Source organism: Monopterus albus, unplaced genomic scaffold, assembly GCF_001952655.1.
Source record: "Monopterus albus unplaced genomic scaffold, M_albus_1.0 scaffold9.1, whole genome shotgun sequence".
In the NCBI taxonomy this organism is placed as follows: Eukaryota; Metazoa; Chordata; class Actinopteri; order Synbranchiformes; family Synbranchidae; genus Monopterus; species Monopterus albus.
The window spans coordinates 1,434,472-1,455,333 of NW_018127889.1; the positions used below are offsets into that span (position 1 = coordinate 1,434,472).

Here is a 20,862-nt window from a genome sequence, read left to right on the forward strand (position 1 = left end):
GGTGTTCAAATACTTCTGTTCCTCACTGTATGCTACCGTTTTAGTATACGAGTACAGGGAAGTCTTTAACAGTTTTTCCTTTAACTCTGCTGTGTGTAAAATGCCCTGGTTGAAGGTCATTAAAGTAAAGGTGATACCAGCAGAACCCCTGAAGACTTGTATTTTGTTTCTCCTTATCCAGACTCTTCAGTCTGAGCTCCAACATGGTCACAGTTTTCTGAAATCTCTGAGGGAGCGCGCAGAGCGAGCAGCAGGCTTCCTGGACGAGGCTGGAGCCGAAAGCTTAGGAGGCGAGGTAGAGGCTCGTCTAGCCCAGCTAGAGGAGCTGGCAGGTGGGCTCAGGCAGGAGCACAGCTTTCTTGAACGGGCAATACTTTTATCCAAGGAGTTCCAGGACCGGTACAAGGCTCAGGCCCAGTGGTTGGTGGAGACCCGGGCTTTGCTCAGCACCCCGGTGGAGCCCAAGGCTGAACTGTACCAACGGAGGGCACAGCTGGCTAAGTACAAGGTAGCAGCAACTATGTAATTTCTCAGTATTTCCCATCTTACTGTACTGAATTTAAATTGAAACCATGCTCATAAAGCCCTACAGAGCATCGCATCAATGCCACGCTGAGCAATTTGCACTTTGGTGGGTCCAAATGACAGCAATACCTTGCTGAATATTATTGGCTTAATGGACCACATTAGTGTCCTTGCACATCTTAGCTCATCAACTTTAACACTGAGTAAACTTCACACAGCTGCTGACTGTTTTTCTAGAGTGTACCATTGCTTTTTTTTATTGAGAAAAGCTTTGGAAGTGGTTGAGAGTACAGGTGAATCCAAATTGGATATGATAATAATACCATCACATAACATACTGTGCTTGTTTTAAGGATGGTCTTCATCTTATACAAGAGGATATTAAAGATACACGCTGACTGTTTCTCCAGGCTCTTTTGCAGATGGTTCAGTCCCATGATGGCTCTATCAGGTCAGTGGTGGAAAAAGGAGACACTCTGCTGGCTTCTGTCCATTATCCCTACATCAGAGACAAAATGACCAGACTGCAAAGAGACTACACTGAACTCTGTAAAATAGCCATGGTGAGAACATGTGCTCAGATGACCTGTTGATATAGATAGATGTATCATATACAGGCTATGTTTAAGAAGGACTTTTAATCCTTAGAATAAATCAGACTTTCAGTAAATAAAAGCACATGTTACTCTGATTGTAATGGTATTGTGCACAGAGTGATTGTGATCATGTGAACCAGGCTCATGTGGAGAATCTGGAAGGCCAGGTGAAGGAACAGGAAGCTTACCACAACAAGCTTCAGGAAGTGGAGCGCTGGCTGCTCCAGATGTCCAGCAGGATGGTGACTCCTGATCCCACTGTGAGCAGCAGCCTGGAGGCAGCCACTCAGCAGCTGGCCAAACACAAGGTGACTAGTCACATCACTCGATTTCTGTTTAAAGCCGCATTAACTAACTTCTCCCTCCTATTTTTGACCATCAAGGGCGAAGAGAGAGTCAAAACAAACTTTATTTTTGACCATCAAGGGTGAAGTGAGAGTCAAAACAAACTCAAACAGTATCCCCTCCTCTTCTCCCTCCACTCCTCTTTGTCCCACCTGTGTGGAAATAAACCATAACATTTGAGGGCACACTAACCACATTTTGAGTGCTACTCAATTAACTACTCAGCATTTGAGAGTGCACAGGCACATGACTGTTGAATCAGATTTGAAAACATAATCCCAGCACTCTTTTCTGTCTCAGGGCCATCATTGGCCCATGTTGTCCTGAGAAGGATCAGAACATGCTTAAATATCTTGCATGGGTCATTTCTGCTCTCTAGCTTCAGGAGAACTTATGCGCTCCGGGAGTGGGCTATATCTCCCATAGCGAAACACTAAGCAAAGTTAGAAAAAGAATGTTGGTTTACTTCCATAATCCCTGGTTCTTTGATAACAGAGTGAGGTGTTTCACCATCACTTTCCTCCTTGCATAAACCCTGTAAGAAACCATCCTAGAATGATTGAGGAGGGGCTGGTTGGCTGTAACAGAAGGGGTGGGCAGAGCCCCGAGCATGGTTTGACTGGTCTGTCACAGACAGTCGTGCCGTGCCATTAGACCTTCTGTAGCTGGTCACACTGGCGCACTGGATGATTCCCATAGTGAAACACCTCACTCTGTTATCAAAGAACCAGGAATTACACAAGTAACCCATTGTTTCTGATTGTCAAGAGTTTCTGTTTAACTTTATAACTGATTTTGCATTTAAATGGGGCAAGTCCAAATTCACAAAGCAACTGTCTTTTGCAAATTTCATGTCCTTTCAATTTCAACACTTTGGGCCTGTTTTACACCACTGACTTCCTGTGTCACTGACCAGTGAACATTCTGTTTAATGTTCTAGACAGTACTGTATATAATATATTGTCTCAAGGGCCTCTCACTAACATGATTTTTACTTGGTTACTTTGTTCTCCGCAGGCCATCATGGAGGAAATAGCTGGTTTTGAGGATCGCTTGGCAGGCCTGAAAGAGCAAGGAGACCACCTGGTACAAGGGTGCAGTGACCGTGTGCAGAGCAGGCTGAGACAGCAGGTCCAGGCTCACCAGCAAGGCATCAGAGACAGCTACTCTGCCATCTGTAGCACAGCACAGAGAGTGAGTGAGGGGGAGGAGAACGAAAGAGGGAGGAAGGGGGCACAGGAGGAGGAGAAGGATGGGAAACTGACAAAGATGTTCTGTGTTTGAAGTAGCGAAATGGTTCTTCATCATTTAGCATAAAAGACGTTTAGGAGATAGTGATGCATTGAATACACACAGATTTGTAGATGCATGCATGGATGTGCTTGTGACCACGCATGCAAGGAAATATATTAGTGCTGTTAATATTCCAACAGCATATTCATCCACTTAATCTTAAACTGTTCTGACACTTAAATCCGTCTCTCAACACAGCCCTTCACTGCCAGTGTAGAGGGCACAACCAATTAAGGCTGCCAAAGGGGAGCTCAACGGCAGCCGTACTCAGACATACACCATCAGCCAAAAACACTAACTCAATCTCTCCATATTAATCTCCGCATATCCACAGTCAATTCTACTTTTTCATGCATGAGCCAAAAATGGTCACACGCCACTATTCAGTAGATCTGGCGAGCCCTCTAATCCAGCTCCACTCTGTCATTTTGGCAACCCCTACTCTGTCATCATAGCTCACCTCCCAAGGCACCACCTCCTCCACCACTTACACATCCAATCTGGCATTGTGTGATCCAGCCACACTTTACCACTACACTGCTGGCTTGTCTACAACTGCGACTTCAGTGTTGCGATGGCTGCCAACTGTGTCCCAGCACAACACAGCTCTAATATCCTGCATGCCACTTGCCACCATGCCAGACTTCTGGCCTTTGCCAAATGCACTGGGCCTTTTGCCAATACATGCTTCCCTTCTCCAATCTTTCGGGCTCTCATATTAACACTGTCAGTCAGCCGTTGCCGTTTGTCTCTCCCCTGGAGGGCATGGACTCCTTCGCATTTAACACCTGTCAAATACAACACTGCATAACTTTCTAATTGTTTGGGTTTATCATTTAATTTGTCTTTGTGTTTGGCCATGTCATACTAACATCAAAGCTAAACTGTGTAGTATATAGTAATATTTACGGTTTCTTTCACTTAATATTGTATTCTGTTGCTGTTAGTAGAAAACATTTTGTCCTCATTTTAGTTTCAGGTGTTGAATAGAGTTTCATTTCATGAAATATAATGTTTTTTATAATACCTATACCTATATAGATATAATATAATATGTTTTCAGTATCATTTTAGTGTTTATTTTTACTTTATAGTAGTGTATTGTTCAGTCCAAGGGTAACACACTATATTGATAGATGCATTTGTCTGTGTTTTACAGGTGTATCAGAGTCTGGACCATGAGTTACAGAGACATGTGAGTCTCCAAGACACACTGCAGCAGTGCCAGGCCTGGTTGACCTCTGTTTCAGAAGAACCAGAGCGTCCTGCACATCCTCCTCTCAGCCTGGAGGAGGCGTTACAGCAGGTTAGTGTGCTGCTATCCATTTGTTAACAAAGAATTGGGTATTTTGCAAGGACTTGATGAAAATCATACAGTAACTGATTTGTTGCTTGCCTCAATTTCTTTAACACATGTTGTTACTTTCATAAATTATGAGTATATCTGTGAATTAATTGTATTCACATACATGACTGGCATATAGCAATCTTATGGAGAATTTGCTTGATTGCATGTTTTGGATGGAGATTCAAATGGACAAAGTGCATGTAGTTCTGTAAATTATCCTGAAGCAGACAATATGATCAGCTAGTAAAATTATAAGAGCATTAACAAACCGTTTTTGGCAGGTGAAGCAGGAGCGGGCTCTCCAGGAACAGGCAAGCACTTATCTTCAGCTTGTGTGCTCAACATGTGACCTGTCAGAGCCATGTGTCAGGGAGACCGCAAAAGCTATCCAGCAGGTTAAACTGCAGGTCAGTTGGCTTTAATAAGTGTTTAAACAACAGACCGTTTCAGGGTGTGTGTGTGTGTGTGTGTGTGCGCAGCCATAGTAGACAGCTGTTGGGCTTTTAAAATTGGGTGCTTTTTAGTGAATTGATTACATTGAGTGTCTGTGCCTAGATTGAGGAGAATATGCTACTTTGTGAGGAGGTAGCAGACAGCTGGAGAGACACTGAGGAGCAGAAGGCAAATTTGGAGGTCCAGCTGAGAGAGACAGAGCAACAGCTTCAAAACTTCATCAGGAGACCTGGTGAGCTAGAGCCTAAGATTGCACAAAACCAGCTGGACAAGGCACAGGTTTGTGTTTGGTTTGTATGCTTATGATCAATGGTTTTGTTTATTCTACAACAACATTGTATTGTTGATAGAGGAACTTCATGATATCATTATGAAGGCACAAAAATTAAATTAATAAGGTAAATAAACTCAAGTTCAGTGTGAGTGTGAATATCTGTTATCTTTCCTGCAGGAGTTCCTGCATCACATTAGGGAGAAACGGTCTGAAGTAGCCCATTTAAATGAAGCCATTAGTAAACTGACAGATGGACAGGTCTCTCCTACCCTGGAGGAGATAAGGCGACTGAGTAGGAGGTGGATGGAGCTGGGCCAGCAAGCTGAAGAACTGGAGGCCCAGCGGGGGGAGGACATGCAGCAAAGTGGGGAATATCAGGAGAGTGTCGTCGCTGTGGAGGAACTCTTCCACCAAGTATCCAGGGAATGGGACTATCTTGCCAGGTATCGGTCTCCTCTGTGTAGGATGTGATGTTTATCCTACTTTTAAACATACTGGACATGCATTTAAATGGATGTGTGATTTCTATATCAAGACTAAATGGACAGTATTTATTATACATACATACGCACTTCCTCTGCTATTTCAATTATTCTTTTATCTTTATCTCAACAGACTATTACTGTATATCTGCACTCACCGGCCACTTTATTAGGTACACCTTATGGCAATTTCACCAAAAACTGAAACATTTTGCCCATAAGCCCAGATGTTAAGGTGGAAGTGTTGCACTGAATTGCATACATACAGTACATATGCAGGTGTACTTAATAAAGAAGCTGGTAAATGCATGTATATTATTATATTACAATATAGACCCCCCAAACCCTTGCTGTGTGTACTTAGGGCCGACACAGAAAGTACAAGTGAACATCTAGAAGCTCTAAGGAAGCTGTCTAGTGACCTGGAGGAGCAAAGAGCAACTTTAGAGGACCTCAGGGAGCAGAAACAAGCTATCCTGCCTCGACTTAGCCTTCTAGACAAAGAGCTGGTCAAGCAACAGGTGAGGCTCCGTTCTTATAGTTTTTTAGCAGCTTCTTAGCATAGATTGAAATCTGTAATAATGTAGAGTCTAAGTACAGGGTCCAGTTTTATACTGTGTTCTGCCTTTACCTAGGTGGGTTACCTGGAGCAACACTGGGCCCACCTCGAATCCTTGATTCAGCAGAAGATCCAGGACTCTGCACAGACACTGGAGGATCTGGCACGGGTGGAAACCCAGCTGAGGGATGCCCGGGAGTGGGTGGAGGAGCAGCGACCTGCATTTACCTCTGCTCTGAAAACCAGCCCACCCCCCGATCTGGCCCAGAGTTTTCTGTTTGATCACCTGAGTGTGTGTGTTGAATTGGAGGCTCGCCAGCAGCTGCTAGGTCAGGCAGTGAGCGAGGCCCATGCTGTTGCCTCCAGGCTGGGGCTCAGTGAGAGGAGATGTCTACAGGAGCTTGTTAAACAAGCCCAGACTGAGGTGGAAAGTCTGGGGGCTCAAGTGGCGCAAAGGAGGAAATACCTCAGTAAGGTAAGCAACAGTTTTGAATTGGATGCAAGTAAAATTTTAGTTATGTCCTAGAGAAACCAGGTGGTCCAAGAAACAAGCTGTAAAATAAAACAGTGTTGCTACTGATTAAACTTTGTGTTAGCAGAGAAACATGTCTATTCCATGCTGCTAAAAATGTGTAAATAATTTGTAATGTTTAACTCTTTTGTTTTTTTAGGCCTTCACAGAAAGGACGCAGTTTCTTCAAGGCCTGGGGAGAGCATTGTCTTGGGTACAGCAACAGGAGAGGAAGGCTCTGCTAGATGATCACATAGCACTTCTCCCTGAGGACCTGGCCAAACAAGTTACTGCATGTCGGGGGGTTCAGAGCAGCTTGCGTGCTTACCAAAGGGAGCTGGCATCTCTCTGGGTACAAGGGCGGGAGCTGGAGAGAGATGCCACAGAGAAAGAGAGAGCAGAAACCCTGGCGAGACTTGAGGAGCTACAGGCAGCATTTGAAACTGCCCTCCAGAGAACCACCCAGCGTCTGACAGACTTAGAGAAAGCCTTGACCTCCAGGAAGTACTTTCAGGTTGACCTGAACAAGACTTGCCACTGGTTGAGACAAGCAGAAGCCATCACCTTCCCTGAAATCAATTTAAGCAACGTTGACAATAACTCAGAGTTGCAGACACAACTGTCCAACTTCCAGAATGTCCTAGAACAAGCTTCAGAGTATGAGAACCTCTTGCTTATCGTTCAGAGAATAGGCCAGGAGATCCTCCCTACTCTGAATGAGATTGACCATTGTTACCTAGATGAGAGGCTTAATGCCCTGCCTCAGCAGTACAATGCCATCCTAGCTCTAGCCAAAGAGAAAAAAGACAGAGTCCATCAAATACTTTTAGAGAGAAAAGAGTTTAGCACTTTCTTTGATATTACTCGTAATGCACTCAAGGAGCTTCAGGAGCAGTTTGACAATCTGGAGAAGCAGACTATCAGTATCAAAGAGGACGATGTTGATTGTCTAATTAATGAATACAAAAATTTTAAAGAAAGTTTATTCCATATTACCCCTGCTGTGAGAGAACTTAATGGCAAAAATGAGGGGTTTCTCAGTAGAGGTCAGCAATACAGAGCTGAAGAGACACAGCAGATAGTCAGTCTCCACAACACACTGAATAAGAGAACTGATCAGAAAATTAAATACTTAGATGACTGCTTAAAAACACTAATTGAATATAACCGAGCATTAACCAAGCTGGACTCTGAAATCAAGTTTGTTAAAGAGAATCTGGTCCAGCTTAAATCAGACAAAGAATTAGGTGCTATAGATAAAATCACAAGACTATATTCCATGTTGGAACATCTGGATGGTGTGAGCTCTCGGACTGAAGAATGTAACAAACAAGCTATAGGCCTTGGTCTAAAGTTTGATCCCGTCGCCTTTCATGAAACTACATCGCAGCTTGAATTATTAAAGTCTTTACGATCTGAAGTAAAATGTTTTGTTAAAGAAAGTGAAACGGTCACAAAGAATGCAGATTTCACAAGAGAGACTGAGAAGATGTTGGAATGGTTTAGGACCATCAAGGACAAAGTGGAGAATCCTTTGACCCTTTCAGAGGTCAAAATTGAGAGGGTACATGAGGAAGTACGCAAACTGAAAATCATTGAAGAGGAAGTGAAAAGTAGATTGAGGATAGCGGATGCCTTGCACAGCAGAGAAAAGCAAAGGTTTTGCACTAGAAAGGAAACTGTTCCAGCTCAAGTTGAAGAGAAACTACAGGAGGTGACCAAGCTGGGAGCTGAGGTTATACAAGGACTTGATAAAAAACTGGTAGGTCCTTATGTTATTCAGAAATTACAATCTGTTTATTTTTCTGATTGATACAAATCAGATCAAAACTGAAAGAAAATTACTGCTTCCACCATGTTCACATCCTCAACTTACCAGGAATCTGACCTGAATCTTACTTTGTAACTCTTGTGGGGATTTCATGTTTAAATGCCATAATCCAAAAGATTCCATTATGTTAAATGTAAAGTTAAGGTACTAATACTTTTTAGCCATTTATAGCAGAAAGAAGTACAAACTGAAGTTAATAAAATCACCTTCTGCATATTGTAGCTGGCTGTGGATAAAGCCCTTTCCCTGGTCCAGAGACACCACCTATCGCTGCAGTCCATGGAGAAATGGCTAGACTCTGCTGCGGCTTTGCTCCAGAAAGCCAGCTTGGGAGTGGAGCTTGAGAATCAGACAGATTCTGTGCAGGATCTGGCAGAAATTTCAGCCCAGGAAAAGAGCTTCACAGCTGGTTTAGGGGAGCTGAGGACTTTGAATCCATTGCTGGTAGATTTTATGGAACCAGGAGTGATGAGTGGACTCAGAGAAAACATTGAGACAATGCAGCAGAGAAACACAGACATCAAACAGCAGCTAGATGCTTGCAGACAGGCGCTGCAGAGGTGTGTCACTGTATTAATTTATCCTCTGTTCTTCATATTTATACAATATGCAAAGCCAAGTAATGAAAGTATGCATGTGCATATTATATTCCATTATATCATTCCAGTTAATATTGGTTTATAATTTTCTCAGGTGTGCAGCTCTGTGGAGCTCCTTCCAACATGAAAAGGAGGCATTGGTTGAACAGATGAATGACACAGAAAGCAAGATGGCCATGTTCACTACAGCTAAAGCCACCAGTATCCAGCAGGCAGAGGACAAGTGTCAAAGATACAAGGTAGGTCACTGTCTTAAACTTGATTTATGGTTCTGTGTTAAATCTACAGCATAGGTAACGTTTGGCCTTGTACCCTACGCTATAGCCTACCCCATAGCCTGACGTGCACTTCTCCAGAAATGTAACTGCACGCTACAACTGTGTTTTAACTCCAACATGACATGCTCAGTTTCAGCTGCCATTGTTTGTACGTAAGTGGTGAAGAAACGCATTACAATGGCATAGACACACCACCTCCAGCTAGCGTTTTGGTGGACTAATTGCAGGTTGGCAGACACCAGCGCACAAGTATAAATTCTCACGACAGTGTAGGCCACTTATGTAGTCTACAGCGTAGGTTCTATGTCAATTAAACACAGAACCATAAATCAAGCTTTACTCATAGAGCAGAGAAACTGTAGTAAAGGGTTATCAGATATTTATAGAAAACCTAACCTGCATCGGCTGTGTCCTATTTTGCCATTACATTAAATCACTGTGTTTGTTCCTGTCAGGGCAGCAGACGCACATTAATATTTAAACAGTAAAATGTTTATTTATTATTTTTTATTACTTGAACGTCTGCGTAATATTTTAGAAGAGTGTGTTTGTGAAATGACTTGTGGTCATTTTTCTGGATGCAGTCTCTGGTGGCTCACATCAACCTGATGGAGTTCCCTCTAAATGCTATGAAAGAGAGCGCCACAGAATTAGAGCAGATCATCTCTGAGTCCAGCAAATCTGTCACCAGCCACTCTGTGTCATCACTATGGCAACGGTGGACCAAGCTTCGTAGTGTGGCCCGAGCCCAAGAGAGGGCACTGGAGGACACCGTGAAGGAGTGGAGGAACTTCACAGAGAAGGTAGGAGAAGATATTTCAGAGTTGTTGGTAGTGTTGTACATGCTTCCCTGAGTGTATGTGCAGTGATAAGGTTTTGCATACTCAGCTACTGTATCTATTACATAGTGTTGGTGGTGAGTGTGCTTCAATTCATGCACATATACCGTGTAAAACTAACCACCAATGTGTCCAGTGTTTACTGACTGCACTCAAATGGCATTTACAGCCAGCAAATGCACAAGTCAACCAAATTGTTCTTGCATCTGCAGATGTAGGTCAAACACAGCAACAACTGAAACTCAGTTGGTGTGCTGTGATGTAACTCCAGGCTTCAGGCCAGTTGTTTGCTCCTGCCAAAACACTGTGTCATGAAGCGTTTTCCTGCCTTTTGACCTACTTTGAATGCAAATGCTGTCAAGAATTCCCACAAAGCACAGCTCCTTACAGGAAAATTAGGTCAAAGTGTAAAGACTGGTCACTTCCTCATAGGTGACACATGCCTATTGGTTTTCTGTGGTCCTTTTGTTCAGCTGGACCTGATGTCATTTTCTTTACTTGTGTCTCTGGACTCTGTCACAGAGAATAGTGTGTACTGCAGATTTTGAAAAGATTATGTATTAGTTGAATTTATGCACAATTACATGTAACTAGAAACAACTTGAACTTGAAACTCGATCCTCCGCTTTCTCCTTGACTGTCACTACCTTATTATCCATAAATCTGATGCAGCAACTGAGCCACAATCTTTGTGCATTAACTTCTCTGGCCCCCAGATGGAAAAGGTCTGCTGTGTGTCCAAAGACCTCCATAGTCGTGTCCCAGACAGTACGGTTGAGAAGGCAGCCACCAGGGCGGCACTGCAGAGCCTCCTGGAGTATCATGACTCCTTCAGCCTGGAGGTGGAGAGAGAGCAGTCCATCCTGGCCCTGCTGGAGCAGCATGCTCACAGGCTCAGAGGAGAGGAGGAGGAGGGGAAGGAGGTGATGGAGAAAAGGACCGAGAATGGACATGAGGAGAGACAGTGCCTACAAGAGATCAGAAGCATGCAGAAGCAATATAGCAGGTGAGTGACCTGGTGCTGTAACTGCTGCTACCAACTAAAAACAGGATTAAACATGACTTTATCTTAACTGAAAATATAGATTGAAAGCTTTTAAGTGCAGAATCATGCACAAGATCACAAGATGACAGTTTTTACAAAGGTATTAGCTGTTGCACCTACAATTCATGATCCTGTAGAATGAAATCTGAAGAAGAAAAAGAATATATATTTGAGAACATGTAATATTTTAAAACACAAGGTGATACTTGCATTCCTTTTTATTTCAGTGGGTGGATATTTAAGTTGTTTTACACCCCATCAGTTGAAGGAAATATAAGTACTGTTTGTCTCAGCACTTCAAGTTTTTATGCATTGCTTTTTCTCTGTAAAAGCTGTTAATCTGTACGAACAATATATATGAAAAACTAAATATGAATCAATAAAATCCTATCTACGTTTGTATCATTTACTTCCTCTGTGTCTTGTCTAGCCTTGTATCACAGGTACGAGCCAGCAGGGTTCAGGTGCACCAGGAGCTGAGGGAGAGAGAGGAGGTTGAGAAGGAGCTAGGATTGGTCAAAGGCTGGATCCAGGACACTCGTGGCTTACTGCTGAGTCCGACTGCAGACCTGGATTCTCTGCTGCAAGAGCTAGAGGTAGCCCACTACATGTATATACAGGCACACAAAAAATAAGTGTTTTTGTGTCATACAACAGAAAAGACTTGATTTGCAGTCTTTCATGTAATATTATGTGTGTTGTAGACCGCACATGGTGAGGTCATAAGCAGGCGTCAGAGTGTGGAGCGCATGACAGAGCTGCAGCAGTCCAAGTACCAGGACCTCCAGGCGGGTCTGCCCTCTGAGCTCAGCATGCAGTTGGCCGAGGTGGCTCTGGCTCTGGGCTCTGCTGAAGACCAGGTGATCTCTTCTGGCAACAGATTTTATTAAATGTTGAACCTTCATTAACTAATTAAGACATATCCTGTAGGTGTTTAAGTTTATAATCAAATAACTAGAAATCCTCAAACCTTCAGTGTTTCTAGTGTTTATTGTATTGCATGTATTTTTTTTTACTGATTGAAGAATTTGAAACTTGATCCACACTTTCAAATAATGAAAGTATTTCCTGGTGGGTAAATATACTGTATATGCACCAGTGTAAAGCTGGCACTTGCTTGTTTGAGTTCTACTGGCTCTTAGTTTGTTAAAAGGCTTGTTAGTGTTTTACTCTACTGTGAAGTGTGTGTGTTTCTGCCATCTGCTTTAGGTCCAGGCGAGGGAAAGGGAGGTGCAGCAGACAAGAGATGTGAAAGAGGACTTCAGCTCCAGACTCCAGGACGTTGAGGCGAAGCTCAAGACCATCGCTCTGAAATTGGAAGACAAGACTGCCGACCTAGAGGAGGCTAAAGATGTCACTAAAGTAATCAACCAGACAGATTGACTAATTAGGAAGCAATTAACCCCTGTTAAATTGACTATTCATTTTGCAGATGTTGAGGTTAATGACTGTGTGAGAGTTGGAATGGCATGAACTGAATTCTGCCTTCAACACTGACTGACCCACTTTTGAGGGGAGCATTCCAGATGGGAATTTCAGACGCTTCCCTCCTGTTTTCCATCTTGCCACTGCAACTTTTTTCTTCTCTCAGTCCTCTGCCCCTTCTTTGTCATTTTTTTTATCTTTACATAAATGAGATATAATGTGTTAATTAGTGATTACTTACTTTTTCTGGTCTTTATGCAGAGCTATCTTGCTGTCAGTTGTAGTATCATATTTGTCTTACAAACATGAGAGTGGTATCAATCTTACCCAATTTTGACAGGACAAGGAATAGGAGTTTTTCCTTTCTTTTAGTTCATACAGAAAGCGATAACTGCCTTGAATGTAATGTTTCTGATGTTTACTTTTCAGGTTTCATTCCACATTTAAACTCCCCTTGTTCTTGAATCTTGCCTTGACTTCTCCTCCTTTCTTTTCCTTTTTTGGCCTCATCTCCATCATCTTTCCTCTTCTCTCTTCTCTAGGCTCTTTGTGAAGAGTGTGAATCCTGTCGTTGCTCTCTGGCAGAGTTGGGAGTAGCAGTGCAAGAGTTCAGTGAGCAGAACCCTCTGCTGTGTAAGCAGCTGGGTAGCGTGGTGGCCAAACTGACAGAGGTGGAGCGTCACACAACACAGAAATTGCAGGACAGAGCCAACAGACTGAAAAAGGTGAAATGTAGTCCTCCATAAAGACAAAAAGAAACATTGTTTGAATGAATGAACAACAAAATATTTGGTAATTTTTTCATTTGCCTTATACATTAATTCTTCTGTGTTTTTGGTCTTTTTCTTGTGAGCAGGCCGAAAGACAGGTGGAAGAATATCAGGGTATGAAGGCATTCATTTTGGCGTGGATAGAGAAAGCTGAAGTTCTGGTCACTGGTAATATCATCTGGAGCTCTGCTTCCCAGCTGCAGGAGCAAATTCGTGCACATCAGGTGAGTTTTAATGAGTAACAAAGCAGGGAGTGTGAATGGCTTTAAGCTGTCTTAAAACTGTTGTTGTCCTGTGCAGAAAATTGGGTCATAAAACATTTTACATTTACTCTTTATCAGAAATGAGCTCTGCTATTTCCCTCTATTAACCTATTAAATTTGAAGATACTTCACAAATTTGCAGCTAATTAGACTCAAACACTTGTTTGATTTTCAATGAAGTGTGCTGTACCGGGTTTTGGCCAGCCCTAATTAGTATAATTGCTCCATAGAAAGGCTCCTCTCTGACTTGTAATTTATTTTCCCATGGTGACAGGCGCTGCTGCGGGACTGTCGTGGTCTCCATGGTGACTTGGAGGCCATGGGGGAGAGGGAGGGGCATCTGGGGGAGGTGTTACAGACAGAGGGGTGGAGCCAGCAGGTAAAACACCTCAGCAGACTTACTGAAGAGCTGCAGCAAACTGCCAAGACTCAGCTCCAGAGCCTGCAGGATGCAGCAAAGGTAACTAATGTTTCCTGACAGACTGTGAATTTCAGTGATCAAACGATCTTCATTAATCCTTCAAGAGCCACAGAAAGTTTTATTCCATAAATCCAGATATTGCTGTATTACAAGAGGTCTACATACACCACAGCCATAATCCAACAGTGCCCTCTTATGGTCACTGATGAGCAGTACACTGTCATATTAGAAAGCACAGTTTGAGCTCATGCAGCGGTAACACAATTACACTAATGTGGTTGCCAACATTGTGTTAGAAATCTGTTCGTCCCGTGAGCTTGGATTTTCCTTGGTCTACACTTCAAACTTAGTGTAACTTTTATTTGCTGTGACTTGTCATTTAAATTTTTTGGTAATGCTTTATTTTATTTGGTTATAATGTCTTGAAAGTTTCCTGTAAAGGATCATGTACTTTGGTACTAATTACAAAAAAATAGAGACAAAGTCCTGAGACTAATTTTTTTGTAGTTATTCTACTGAGTTGGTTATTATTGAATTTTCATGAAAGGCATTTGTCAATTTAAGGTCAGTTAATATTTATTATTCCTTTATTTATTATTTTAAAACGTTATTCATTGTATGTTGTTGTTTGTAGACAAATTTCACACTTTGCATATGTAGATCTTCTCTCTTCTGAATAAAAACGTGTTCTAGCTTAGCATTTAGAAGCATACCAACTGATCACTCTCTAATATTACCTATTATTAGTACAATATTATGTGGTTATTTACAGGAAACATCTGGAAATAAACAGGATTTTACAGTTCTATAAAATAAAGTGTTACCATTTTTCATATCAAATATGACTCGGTCAATTAAACTCTGCAAATTAGCTTTTTTATACCTATCTTTCTATTCATACTGTATTTTGTTGCCTTGTATTTGTACATGGGTAATGACAATAAAGTTGAATCTAATCTAATATCTTAAATTGAATGGAAAAAAATACTAGTGCTGCAAGCAGGTTGATATCATATAGTTTGTGGAAATCTGTTTTTACCTCCTTGTATACAAGCTGCATTATGTGTTTGATAAAAACAGTATACGCTGCTTCTACTCCCGCATTTTCTTTCCTTTGATTTGTTTTATCTCTCTGTGTTTCTCCTCAGGACATGTTACGTCTGGAGGTAGAGGTGAAGAGCCTTCACGCAGCTGTAGACCAGCTCCAGGTCACACTTGCCTCCCCAGACCTTAACAGGCTCAGCCTCAGAGAGCAGCTCACACAGAGACAGGTAGACTCATGGACACAAAATGCTATGTGTTCAGCATTCACACAGAAGTCAAATTAGAAATTCAAAAGCAAAGATAATAGGGTACATATGCACAGTGCATCACTGTTCATGTCTGCAGCTGCAGTAGAACCCCCACAAACAGCCGGCATCTTACATGTAGTTGTATGAGCAAAGTACTTTAATGCATGCCCATTAATTCCTCCCTACTCTCTAACACACCCCTTTGTTCCTTCATAAGCGCCTGTTGGTGGAAATGGAGGGCTTAAAATTACAAATACTGTCAATCGGAGCCAAACGAACAACAATTATGTTATCACATTACAATATTACAAATTCTGTCAATCAGAGCCAAATGAACAACAATTATGTTATCACATTACAATACCACTTACTGTGATAAAATCCTTCCCCCAAGGTAATAGGCTTTTGTATTACATTTGACTTATTAGTCTTTTTTCCCAGAGTGCTAAGTTACATGTCAAGTCAGTAATAAACAGATGCATATAAGAAGCGCAGCAGTATAGTCATATTAGAGAAGAGTGATGTAGCTCTCCTTTGACTTATCACACACTGGAATTTCTCTGTATTGTGCTGTAGTGTCCTAACAGGACTTCTCAAGAATGTTTGTGTTTTCTTTTTGCCCCCGTCAGACCAGTATTATCATCAAATCCCTTGGTTCTGGGCTTATTTTGCTTTTAAGCTCATTGTGGTAAGATTAATAAGATTATCAGGGTCGTATTTGAGATAGACTGCTTGTCTTATCTTAAACAAAATAGCCAAAATGTTCTGAATGTTAAAGGGACCTTTATGATAGAGAGAGCAGAGGAAAAAACTCCTTTGCCTCCTGTAGGTAACACTGACCGTTGACGTCCCTGGAGAGAAATGAATATTTTCCCTACTGTGGTCAATAATATGAATCACACTTTAGGTTTTGGAAAAGATGAAGCATCAGCCTCACCAAATGTGTCCTGTTTGCCAGGAGGCGGTGGTGCAGTATGAGCAGTACGAACAGGAAGTGAAGAACCTCCAGAGATTAATAGAAGAAGCCCATCGCATCATTCAGGACCGGCCTGTCTCCACCAATAACATACAGGAACTTCAGGTTCAAATACACCATCATGAGGTATTTGGACACTTAGGCATTAAACCCAGATGTCATAACAATGAGAATTAATATGATGCTGTAACAACCTTCAGTCTTTCTCCACGACAAACCAAGAACATGTCTTTATAGACTTAGCTTTGTGCTTGAAGGCTTTGTCATGTTCTCCTAACTGTCACAGATGTAAGCACACCATTGTCTAAAATATCAGTGTGTGCTGCAACAGGAAGATTTTCTTTAATGGAAACTAAGAGGCTAAGCCTGAACCGTGAACAACAGGTCACTTTTGGCCAATGCACTATCAGTCTTTATTAAGTGGGTTAGTCTCTCTCCACGAAATACAGATTAATACAGCTTGACATGACAAATACTTTTTGTAATGATAGCAAGCTACTGTAATAAGGATCTCAAGCACTTCAGTAGTGTAACTCAATAAAACATTTGACAATATTGTGTTGTGCCTCTACAAGCCCAACTCATGCACATTCCTTCATTATCTGATGGTGCATGTAAATATAATCCGAATAGATTCCTGTTTGATGCACTGTGAATGGTTAGATGGTTAATTTTAAGCCTTGTGCTTTCTGTTGCGGTTTTACTGTGCTGCGTAAGTGTGTTTGATCTCCTGTGTGGAGAGAGAAGCTGAGAAGGAGGGAGGCAGAGGCTAAGACCTGCAGAGAAACAGATCAAATCTCCCCACAGGCAGCACAGTTTTTTTGCACAGTTCTGGCAGATATTATACTATTATTATTTAACATTTGAAAAAGAAGACATAACCTCAGTTAAATAGTCATTGTTCTGCAGTCTCTGTCACTGCAGAGTGACTTGGCATGACAATGTGTTTATGTTTTAGGTTGATCTCTAAGGCAAGCAGATAGCTGCAACTCTACTGGCCCAGTTAGTCACATGGCCTGATTATCAGTGTATTGACCATCTGCGGGACAGAAAGAGGAGGAGGGGGAGCAAAGGAGGAGCTGGACCCAGCCTGCCAGCTCATACTAGGCCAGTAATTTGACACCATGTCTGTCATTCTTCCTCCATGAGCACACCCCGTCTCCTTGTGGCTCTATTGTTAAAAAGAATTCTCTGAGGGTTGGCGGAGGAGGGAAGTGGCAGGCAGCAGACGGGGGAGGTTCAGGCAGTGAGATCACTTCCTGTTTTTCCTTGCTATTTGTGTATGTGTACGAGAGGGAGTGTCGGAGGCATTTTGAACTATTTCTGCAAGGGTCTGTCTCTCTCTCAACCAAACATCCTGTCTATTGGCTTCACCGCTGATCTGAATCCCCCGCCTCTGTGCTGCTCTGATTGGCTCAGAGATACAGAGAGAGAGTGAGGCAGTGCTATTCTCTTTCTACGTTTACACACTGTGAAGCCAAAAGCCAGAGACCGAGGAGAGAGGAGAATGCGTTTGCTCCACGTAGACTTCTCATACCGGCACCACATTCAGTGCTGAACCAACTCAACCGCCCCATTTTTTCAGGAATCACTTTAACCAGGAACTATTAAACTTCCATTGTGGACTCAACCACAGTCTCCTGACCCTGGGGCGGTGGTGTTTTCTGTTTGGGGGATGTTTTGACAGGAGCTGGCCCAGAAGATCCGTGGCTACCAGGAGCAGATAGCCTCGCTCCACTCCAAGTGTAAGATGCTGACAGTGAAGGCCAAACATGCCACCATGCTGCTGACGGTCAGTGAGGTGGAGGGCCTTTCAGACACGATGGACGAGCTGAGTGATGAGGAGCTGCCCAGTGCTGTGGTAACTGCTGCCACCAAGCAGCTTCCAGCACACCCCTCTGTTGTTATGGTGAGTGGCACAGCCTTCCTCTGGATACATGCACAATCACACACAGACACACATGCAAATACTGCATTGCTGTATGCCTGCTCAGCTCCTTTTGGTTGTGGAGCCTCTTGCCCTTCTCCCTTTATATCGAGACCAGTGATTCTCTAACTGGAATACAGGGATTCTCAGGAGTCCTACTGGGGTATCTGGAGTGTTTATATAGTTCATTTCACAAGAATGTAATTAGCTTAAAGACTGAGGATGACAATTATAATTACAGGTTAAACTTTAACTCTTGTTATTTTCCTAGCAATAGATATCAGTACAATTTAATTACAAGTTAACAAAAATATTAGAACAAAATGTGGACCCCTGGGATGGCATTTTGTCTAATTTGGGATGCAAGGCCTCATGTGCCACCATTCAGTGGTCCCTCTACTTCCCTTTCCTTCCGTGTCTGTTCTGCAAAAATAACCTGAGCCTTTTCCCCTCATCTTTCCTTCACCTTGTGTTACTATTTTAGCACTTGTGTATTACTGCTCTGGCACTGCTGCCCCACTTCTTTTTGCTTGACATGACCCTGATACTGTGCTCTGCCATCCTTGGCTTTATCATTTTTCCTTTAGATTTTGCACATATGTAACCACCCTACTCCCTTCTCTTCCTCTGGCTTTTTGTGCCTCTCTGATTCAAATTTCTTTGCTTCCTTGCCCTGTTACTGCTGTTTGTCTCAGCAGACCAGGAAACAGGAAATGACTTCATATGTGCGTGTGTGTGTGAGCGGAGCATAGGTTTGTGTGTACACAATCAGTTTGCGGTTGTGTTTGCCTGTGTCCTTGATTTGTTACTGTTGAGCATAGATAGTTCCGTGGCTCTAACTAATCTCACTGAGTTTCCCCACACATAACGGTATGCTGATGCTCCGTGTTGCATTGTGTTGCATCATAAAAGTGGGGTGAAAGTCCGTTGAATGTAACAAGGGCCCAAGTCACTCAGCCAGATTCTGCATTAACTGCCAAAAATCAGCCCAGTTTGGCTTGGCTTATGTTTCAGCTCTGCCTCCTTGCTGAAGCATGCAGCCACACAGAACACTGCACTACGTCTACAACAACTGCTGCTGCTGTATTCACTAGTCGCAGCCTCTGTTGGTTGTGCCAGGCTTTAGTATGCTTCATGTACATTTTGGCCTGGGGATTTCCATTAGACTTCTTCCTTTTGCTCTAAATACACTGTACAGTTGTTTTCACTTTGAACATACAGTACCTGTAATATCATTTTTAATTGTGCTTTATGCATCAGACTGCAATACTTTTTTGTTTGTTTCTAGTTCTTAAAGATGAATTTTCTTAAAACATAGATTAAATATCTAAGAAAATATTAAAACTTAAGATATGAATAATATCTGGATGCCACTTAGAAAGGTTTCTGTGTCTGTGGTGGAAAGGAAATTTCTGTGGTTTTAAAACTGCAACTCTACAGTATGCATGAATAATCAGTGTGCGCGAGTGTGTGTGTACTTACAGTATGCATGATTTTGACTTCCTGGTAACGGCCATTCCTTTCCCCTGATGAGTCCCACGACACATCCTACTAGATCATTCCCTGCCACTGAATCCAGTGCTTGTCCATTTTCTAGCAGAGATCACTTCTGCACTGAATGATGTCTCTTTAATGCTGTGCTGTGACAAAAGCATTGCAGTGTTTGATGTAAGCAGCGGTAACGTGATTTAACGGGTCTCTTCCCTGTGTGTTTGGATTAATCTCGGTTTAAGTAATCAGAAATTCGCCTGCTGCAATTGATCTGCACTTGTTACCTGCATGACCCTATTAATTTTTATGCTCCCTCTTCTCTCTCTGTTTCCTCACTCCTTTCACTTGGGTGTTTTCTGTTTTGTGCTCCTCCCTGTCCCTCACCTGCTTCTTTTGATGCGTGGTGTGTATGTGTTCAGATGACAGCCGGCCGCTGCCACACACTCCTCTCCCCTGTGACGGAGGAGTCAGGAGAGGAGGGCACAAACAGTGAGGTCTCCTCTCCCCCTACCTGCCGCTCCCCCTCCCCAGGGGCTAATACTGATGCTCCTCTTAACCAGGTACTGCAAACTCACCCTGGTAACCTCCAGAGCTCTCCAGCAATACCTGACTTGGTCCTCCGCCACACTACCACCATGCATTTTACATATCACACTTTAAACTCTCTGTCTAATATTTCAAAAAAGAAAACTGTTGCCACGGGGATGTGATTATTTTACTGTTTTCCAGTGAAAATGAACATGTCTACAAATAGTTTTTCTACCCAGTGCCACTGCAATGCACATGTGGAGCTATTTCAGTATCATTGTGGTTTTGATTTGCTTTAACTTCAAGATATCAAAGATTTAAAAAAAAACAACAAGCGAGTCTGTATCTCGTTGTTGTCCAAGTTTTTTGTTTTAATAAGTATAAGATTTAAAAACAGAATATGTGGCTAAATAACTTGAAACAATGGACTGCTTAACACTGTCAGCAGGACTGTTCATTCCCACCACCAAACCATAACCCCCCAATCGTCAACGCTATCAATACAGTGGATGGAAACAGCTGGAGACTTGCTTTGTTACCCCTGCTTCCCCTTTTAATCAGCATTATGTTTGCAGATTTACTTTGCTTAAGAAAATTTGTTTGCCAGTTGCTTTTTTGCTGAGATCAAAATGAGAGTTTATCATTTTCTAAACTTAGCTGAACGAGCTTCTGTGTAATCTACTGATGCAGTAGTGAAGCAACAATGTCAAAGGCAGAGTGTAGGGCAGCTGAAAAGTAAAACTGAGACAGTCTAAACTAATCTTGTTGGATCTTAGCTAAATGCTGCCGAA

The 20,862-nt window shown here is 42.4% G+C and overlaps 1 protein-coding gene across 1 annotated transcript in view; it reads left to right on the forward strand.

Moving 5' to 3' along the window:
• The window catches only part of syne1a (spectrin repeat containing, nuclear envelope 1a), a 120,823-nt gene that overhangs the window by 63,642 nt on the left and 36,319 nt on the right, over positions 1–20,862 (forward strand). Inside the window, 27 exon segments of the mRNA XM_020587870.1 lie at positions 182–508; positions 936–1,088; positions 1,262–1,429; positions 2,484–2,660; positions 3,919–4,065; positions 4,389–4,514; positions 4,663–4,839; positions 5,012–5,277; positions 5,681–5,837; positions 5,952–6,350; positions 6,547–8,148; positions 8,440–8,777; positions 8,911–9,055; positions 9,679–9,897; positions 10,650–10,939; positions 11,409–11,574; positions 11,683–11,838; positions 12,188–12,340; positions 12,946–13,128; positions 13,260–13,397; positions 13,711–13,896; positions 15,006–15,128; positions 15,367–15,388; positions 15,779–15,837; positions 16,057–16,251; positions 17,813–18,034; positions 19,963–20,103. Coding sequence (XP_020443526.1) covers positions 182–508; positions 936–1,088; positions 1,262–1,429; positions 2,484–2,660; positions 3,919–4,065; positions 4,389–4,514; positions 4,663–4,839; positions 5,012–5,277; positions 5,681–5,837; positions 5,952–6,350; positions 6,547–8,148; positions 8,440–8,777; positions 8,911–9,055; positions 9,679–9,897; positions 10,650–10,939; positions 11,409–11,574; positions 11,683–11,838; positions 12,188–12,340; positions 12,946–13,128; positions 13,260–13,397; positions 13,711–13,896; positions 15,006–15,128; positions 15,367–15,388; positions 15,779–15,837; positions 16,057–16,251; positions 17,813–18,034; positions 19,963–20,103 — 6,435 coding nt within the window.